General features: G+C 36.5%; 1 protein-coding gene across 1 annotated transcript in view; it reads right to left on the minus strand.

Moving 5' to 3' along the window:
• Nucleotides 1-900: 900 nt before the first annotated feature.
• LOC112514034 (F-box protein 7) overlaps nucleotides 901-8,398 on the minus strand; it is a 12,382-nt gene continuing 4,884 nt past the window's right edge. The window contains exons 6-11 of the mRNA XM_025120320.1: nucleotides 7,488-7,561; nucleotides 3,081-3,134; nucleotides 2,877-2,978; nucleotides 2,586-2,644; nucleotides 1,644-1,854; nucleotides 901-1,179 (exon numbers count right to left, since the gene is read on the minus strand). Of these exons, the coding sequence (XP_024976088.1) occupies nucleotides 1,120-1,179; nucleotides 1,644-1,854; nucleotides 2,586-2,644; nucleotides 2,877-2,978; nucleotides 3,081-3,134; nucleotides 7,488-7,561 (560 nt within the window). The 3' untranslated portion in view covers nucleotides 901-1,119. The remainder of the gene's footprint in view (nucleotides 1,180-1,643; nucleotides 1,855-2,585; nucleotides 2,645-2,876; nucleotides 2,979-3,080; nucleotides 3,135-7,487; nucleotides 7,562-8,398) is intronic.

Raw genomic sequence — 8,398 nt, forward strand, 5'->3', positions numbered from 1 at the left:
AGCTTTGGGGTTCTAACACTCGAAGCTATATTGGGAAAGCATCATGGAGATTTCATCGTTGAATATAAACGCATCTTGCCACCGGCCCTAGAACCAATTAATTGCTAATAAACTAAAGTTACTTGTGGAGGTTGTGTTTTCATGGCTGAATGAGGGATGTTACTTGCCAAAAGGAGAGAAATATTTGCTTTACAAGTTTATTACTAGTTGAAGATACAGTTATGTTTATTCCCATGATCTCCAACGGCTTTGGAGGGACTARAATAGAGGTCTCCTGGGGATGATCCCTAAAGTCCCAAGTCTTATTGTCAGTTGAACTAACCTTCATGGTTGTATTTTCTTTCCATAACTAGACTTGATAACACCATAAAATTGAGATTAGTACTCCGTAACTCACAAAATCAACACTAGTCGTATATCTTTAACGAAAACCACCTCTCCCCTTGAGGTAGCAAAATGATTTGTGTTCTATATCTCGAGACTTTACCTCTGGATAAGATATATCAAATACATTTGGTGTTGTTTAGTTTTACTGATACTATTTACAAACGTGTATCAAAATGAATGTCAAAACAACCAAAAACCCTCCCAACATTGGTTGCGATGGAAATTAGGGACTCCCACCTAAGTCCATTTGTTCTAAATCAAACAAATCCATGGGAGACCATCTGGTGATCCGATTGTAGAAAATTTTATTTCCTTGGCCAAATGAACATCACATGATAAACGTAGGCCATAACTATAACAAGACAACCAAAGGGCCATTGACACTGTACCCGATAACCTCACTTTTCTAGAGGTTAGGGGTTCAAATCTCATCAAAGGTGACAAATGTGAGTTTAATTTGTCATATATAAATATTATATACTTCAAAGAAAAATAAAAACATTCACACAACGGTCACAATTCGATCATGGTCTCACGACCAAATCATGGTATCAAGAAGTGAGGCACAACCTCGAGATACATTTGTTTTCGTATCTGCGGCTCCCAAGATGGTATTCTAAAATATATTGGAACCTTTCAACTGATGGCTAACATTCTCATATAACATACAAATATAATTGGTCTATAATTTTATTTACAAATACCGGTTCCTCTCTCCATTGCGCAACCCGTTCAACCCGGTACATAATAATCCATCCGTTCCACCGGCAGATTTAGAACTGATGTTTCCGCCTGCAAAAATAAAGGAAGACATGTAAGAACAACATACCAGACCCTACATCTGTTTGACATCTACTAGTTTCGTTTGTTTTTTTATGCAAGAACAACATACGTTTAAGAAACAAAATGTTTTTGGTATGGACTTGGTTTTCCGGGCTAGGATAATACCAAAATAGATAAACGAACAAAGTAAATGTCTACTTCCAATTCTATCTTTAATTATGAGACGAATAAAATCTTTACTCCCTTCACTATTAGAGTTCTAAATTGTCATTTAGTTGATTGAAAAATGTAATATTTACACATTTCTAAAATTTTGTGTGTTTTTCAGTATGTATATAAATTTCTTTTAGTCGGAAGGAGTACCATTTAAGATAAAGCAAACCAAACGGACCTAGTATATCCCACTAAGTATGATTTAAGATGAAGCATGCAAAGCAATGCAAGAAGTTTCTTGATGGTATAGGCAAATGTACCTCTTCAAATGGAACAAACACAAAGGGTGTTAGACCTCTTGTGTGAGAAATAGCAGGTACATCTGGATTGTGGGTTTCATCATCCTGCCACCCTTCAACCACTCCAAGAATATCTCCGTCGGGTCCTGGAACCTCACTCTCTTGCACACCACTTGTAACAATCGATAGAAGATCCATCCGATTATTTGCCCCTGCTGTTGTACCTCGTAACCTTTTGAAACAAGAAACAAACATATGATTAGATGATGAAATCTATATGCATCAATTCAAGATTGGCACAACAAAAAAGAAAGTTTGCATAAGTTGACAACATGACTACTTTACCTAGATTATGTTGGCCCAAAAACCATGTCAAATCAAACCAAACCACCCAGTATATATCCCACATAAGGTAGGGTCGTAGGGAGTCTTTTGGGTGGGGAGGGGGGGTCAAATCTCAATCTGAGAACTGGTTTCGATCATGGTCTCATGACCAAACCAAACAAACCCAGTATGCGCATGAAGAGGTCAAATCTCAATATGAGAACTGGGATGAATTGGGACATGCTCATGATTGTTTTAACTGTTCCACTTTTTAGTTCCCCGTCTATCTTAGCAATTACACGGGAATCTGATTATTATCATCATAATCCAGACCCAAACGGATCTGGAAAGTGTTGTATAAGATTTGAATTTTCTTACTACAAGTTGCATCATGATACCAACACTGAGAGCTGGTTGGGGAATAGAGGACACACAGTTTAATCATCGTCCTAAAGTTAGAATGTCATCATGTGATGACAGCAACACACAATTAATTGCTTAGAAGGCGCATGGTTCGAAACCAATTAGCAACGAAAGAAGCTAACAACCTAATAAAAAGTGCCACATGTATCATATCTGCATTGTTATAACATTAAGTAGCAACAAATTTTTTATGATAAACACCTTAGGTGCACATACCTCAAGCGGATTCTCCAAATAGTAGGACGCAGTCCAGGATACAAAAGAGCACCTTCGACCTGCAAAGAGAATGATCCCATGAAAATTTATGACTACTTGAACACACACTCAACAGCAACGAAACAGTTCAAACACAGAAATAATATTAACTAAGCTTCAGGACTCAACTGGTATGGAAGTTATATCACAACCATGTCTTTGCAGTGAATGTTGAAATGAATATTGTATGATTTTTTGTTATTGAAAATACAGAATCTGAATGTTGAAACGTTACAACAACTAGAGCCCAACCTTGTCTTCAGATATTGTGAAGCGGCCACTATGACACATCTCAGCTTTAGTGGAACGGAAGTTCATGAATTTCACAACATCCTTTAATTTCTCAGATGAATTCTAATCATTGCATAGCAAACAGAAAAACACCATCAGTTTCGGCATCCAAAATAACATTTATATCCAGTAAGTTGCATGCAAGAAGGCAAAAAAATGCGTAACCTTATATAGAAACCTGCCAGAAGGATAAAATCTGAGGTAACGGAAATAGCAGACCTACAAGACCAGGAAGAACAATAACAATAAGAGTTGGGAATATATTTCCACTCAATATCCCATACGAATGGTTACCATTTAAAACAGAAAAGAAGCCACGTGTAATAGAAGAATAAAAGCAAGTCTAAGAGTCTACAAAAATGTAATACAACTTAGATGGCATTAATAATTACCAAGCTAAATATCACAGAAGTATATGGAAGATAACATTACAGATCAAGCATACTTCAAGTAAGCTTTACGTAAAAGCACACATGAAATACCACGGTATTACGCTTTTTCTATGACGTAGTGATGATGTAGTGCTAAATGACACCCATATACAAAAACGACAATTGTGGAGAAATTGTATAAATCAAACAAGTTTAGACCAAGCAGGACTAAAAAAGAGTACATGAAGAGTCTACAAATAGCTGCCTAAGAAAGATATATATCAGACAAATTACATATGGAAAGCATTGCTACACTAAAAATTAAAATGCTGCTTTTACAGATATGAAGACATACCCGATGGCAAAAAGCACAAATTTAACAGGAAATATGGTGATGCTATAGATTTATTTCATTCCATCCCAAAAGGATTGATTAAAAAGAGGTAAACAGAAATGTAATGGACTTCAAAACTTGTATCCATTTTTCATGATATTATGCATGGATCAGATATATGGTAGAGCTAGGACAGTTATTGTATGAGGTCTACCCAGTGCTAGATGCAGAGGCACATAATTGACCGATATGAACATTATGAGCTGTCCCTTATAATTTTCTCATTCCAAAAAAACTCAACTGAACACAGCTAAAGGGAATTATCGGGTACTCCCCCAATCTTCATTTCCACCACTGCTCTTCCACCCTTACACCGAGGTTTGGTGGTTTTGCTGCTTCTCATAGTTGCTCTTTCTACACCTTTGACTTGCCACATCTCTGCCATAGAGATAGAGGTTTCACTGCTCCAACTAGAGTATGCCACTGAACAGAACATGAAAAAACCTACCATTGGGAGTTGAAGATGGTCTATATCCAGCCTCCGGTGGCATTAAAAACCATTCGAGGTCCATACAGAAGAACGTTGAAATGACGTCTCATTTAGTGACGCAAACACCTCATTCAAATAAAACATGAAAAGCAAGGTAAGGCTTAATGGAATGCAAGAAGACTATGACACAGGTGATTCAGGATAGCATCTGTTTACTGTTTGGTTGTTTACTACTAAAAACACTTACGTTGAAATGACAAGTGCAGACCATAAACTATGCAAATTGCAGCAAATGCTTTTGTCACATCTTGAAGTGAACTCCCTAAATCTATGTATGTCTACGTCTCATATTGAATTACCAACTTACATACATTAAAGAAATTGAGTATATGCAACATCCCTTTTACATGACCACCAGTTAGAGAAAAGATCCACTGTCTGAATGGAGGCATGTGACCAGAAAATGGATCGTGCTATTTTTACCTAGTGTATTGTATAAGCCTGCCTGCCTGCCTTCACAATCTTCTATTTGTAAGTTATGAAACTTGTCCTACCTTTCAGACCTAAAGATCTCTCAGAAGACTGGAACAAATTGTGTGTCGCAGTTTGCACCAACTTTTTTCTGTTGAATTGGCAAACACATTGGTGCTTCTTACCCATCTAGGCATATATCAATCTCATCTAGGGTGGTGTGGAAACAAATGCACCTCATCCAGATGAGACTCGGGAAGCAAGGTAAGCGTCCTATGGGAGGCAAGAAGACTAAAATGCAAATACATCAGGATGGTATCTCTTAGTTTTGGGTTATTAGCTATATAAGACTACTGCTCAAGTTGAAATGATAACCGTACCCATCTTGAAAATTGCTCCTTATGCTTTTGTTAACACTTACGTGTAGTGTAATTTCATTACATGCATGCATGCCTAATGCTCATATTAAACCATCGACTAACATGCATCAGAGAAAGAAATAAAGCCGAAATATTGTCTCCTTTCTACTCTCCTCAATTATGATCATAAATCCAAATTCCAACTGGAGGCATATCATTAAAAAATGAACCAAAACATATTTTCCTAGGGTATAATATATGCCTGCCTTCCTTGATAATCTTTTACTTTTTAAGTTATATAAATTGCTCTGTCACCTTCTTTCTCACACTTTGTTCCTTTTGGGTGCGTTTGGTACACAGACAGGACAGGACAGGACAAGACAGCTATTTAGCGTTTGGTAAGACATGACAGGACCGGACAGAACTGGTTAAAATGACCAATTTACCCCCAGTGAGCTGTTTAGTATTTTTTCACTAAATAATCAATATAAATCGACTGAAAACAGCAATCGATCCAAACGACAAACATAAACCAGTAGCAAAATCAATTGAAAACAGCAATCGATACAAACGCAATCGATACAAAATCAATACAAAACAGCAATCGATACAGCAATCGAGTAGAAACAGCAAACAGATGCAAAATCGATACAAAACAGCAATCGATACAAAACAGCAAACAAAATGCAAAATCGAGTAGAAACAGCAATCGATATTGTCGAGTAGAAACAGCAAACATATATACTGTCGAGTTCTACGAGTTTTCCTAAATCGAGTATAAACAGCAAACAGATGCAAAATCGATTGAAACAGCAATCGATACTGTCGAGTTCTTCTAAATCGATTCTGTCCAGAACCAGCAACCGATACTGTTGAGCGGACTATGAAGGAGAGGAGAGATCGATTACCTGAGAGTATGGAGAAAGGAGAAGGTAGAATGAGTCGTTGAGATGAAGCTGAAGGAGAACGATTCTGTCCAGAACCAGCAATCGATACCGCCGATTGAAATCTGCCGCCGATTGAAATCTGCCGCCGATTGATGAAGGAGACTGTGGAAGCGATGGAGGCGACGCTTTTGTGAAGGGGAAGAAGGGCACAGTTTGCGTATTAGGTTTTGAGAGGGTAAAGTGGTAAAAAATTTCTTGTTCTATTTAGTTCCAGGGGGGTAAGGGTGGACTACCGTGTCCCACCCTTGTTCTAGTTAGTTCTAGTTAGTCCCACATAAGGCCACACCAAACATAGGACAATTGTGTTCTGTCCTGTCCCACCCTGTCCAACATACCAAACACACCCTTTAGGACCTAAAGATCTCTGGAAGGATTGGAATGAGTTGTGAGTGTTACGGCTGGCATCACCTAAAGGTTCTCTGTGCTACATATATGGGTTGAAAGATGAAATGATTTGAGTTGTATCTTTTATCACATTTCAAAGGGAAAATACTGATTATATAGCATACAACATAGGCCTAAATCACAGGCATAAATTGTGAATGTATCTCCTAATACTCCTCAGGTCGGAGCATAGTTGTCAATTATGCCCAACTTGCCATAAATGAAATCAATTTGATCTCTAAATGTGCTGGTTTAAAACCCATGGAAAGACCTAGGTTTTAAACTTGAGTATATGATGAATAGTTGTCTGATACTTCTTATGAACCACCTTCTATTGAACACATATGGATATGTTAAAGAACAGGTTGATATTTCAATAAAACCCCTATGAAGAACACCATTTGTACTTGCATTCACCAAGTTGGGCATGTTTGACATCTATGTTCCAACTTGATGATTCATGTTGAATAAATATGTGCTCTAAGGCTATTGTTACCTTATGGAGTTCTCCTAGGTTTCATGTTTTGACCCTACTTCATTATTTTCCTTTGATTGATGATCTAACAATTGAACCATTATTTAACATAAACTATGAAGTTTTGCATCTCCATCATTTAACATCTTATATCATATTCTGCATGTCAGACTGGCCAAGTGGCAAGTATAAATATCAAACATGACAAAACGTCTTCAAGTGTACTACAAAGACCATATACACCTGACAGCTGATGCTTGTCGTTTCAAAATATTCTGTCATCATCAGGAAGTAAAGGTCAGTTTCTCAACTTGAAACAGCTTTTAATTCAATTCATTGTTTTTTTAATCATTTTCTTCGTACAAAACTAGCTCAAGTAAACTATTTATTCTTCAACTTGTTGTGCCTTGGTGATTCACATTGATGTAGGCACTAGGGCAATAGAACATAAAACTGGCAACTACAAAACCTTAAATTAAGATGAATGTATGCAAATATTAGCAGTACAGTATAAATTAACTGATGTCCAAGCTGTTGCTACTTATCCTATTGGACCCTGTTGTCAGTTATACACTAATTTGCATACCTATTATTGATATGGCCGTTTTGTCCTACACTTCTAATAATTTAGAACAGAAACACATGAGCAAGATACTTCTCAAACTGCAATAACTTCAGCATACACTTCCATAACAAGAAGATTTAAAACTACTAAAACAACTTTAAGCAGTTGCAACATACCACATGAACTGGATTCGTGACCTTCCACTCCGCTACCCCAGCACGAATATAGGTGTTCCTACTGACATAGAGACCTGCAGGATGTAAATGAACTTTACAGTGTTGACAATGAACTAACTGGCCTTAAAGCACACACCTCATACAAATGGTAATACAAGTAAGCAATGGGCAGACGGAAATCTGGGTCACATGCAAATAGGTTTTATTTGCATGTGACCCGTTAGGTTTTATTATTACCAACATGGCAAGGTCCTAACGGGTCACATGCAAATAACTAAATTAAACAAGGAGAATCAAGTAATTTAAGTGTTTAATCATATAAATCTTATAATTTAATTGGATTAAATTATTATTTAGATAAACATGAAAGTTAGAGGATAATGAAGGGTCATCAAGTATAAAGTATGTGAATCGTCACATAGGGTAACATAGGTTTTGCTTTCCGTTGCGTGTAAGGCTCCAGTAGCCGAACAAGTATAACATGTAAAGTTAAACAGAGTATGACATGACTCAACAATCCAATAACAAGTATAAAGGAACAAAGAAAATTAGTGTGACATCCGACAAAATAAATTCAGGTCAGTTCTAGACTTAAGCATCTCACATTGGCAAGTATAGGCTCGTCACATTTTGAATTTAGAAATTAGAAGCTAAGTCATGATCCACTAGAAAAATTTAGAAATTATGCCTATTTTGCACTTAGGAGAGTGAATTGCTTAATTAGTTTATAAAATGCCAATTCAAGTGACATCTCATTTTTTTCTATATAAGTTTGATAAAAAAATAGAAACTAGATAAATTATTTCATCTAGTATTTATTTAAATTAAAATACAAAAAAATTAATTAATTAATCACCTACCTTTTTAAACTTTTTATAAAATCTCATCATTATTCTCACTCCCAAAAAATC

This window comes from Cynara cardunculus (assembly GCF_001531365.2).
Source record: "Cynara cardunculus var. scolymus isolate 2C chromosome LG 6, CcrdV1, whole genome shotgun sequence".
NCBI lineage: Eukaryota > Viridiplantae > Streptophyta > Magnoliopsida > Asterales > Asteraceae > Cynara > Cynara cardunculus.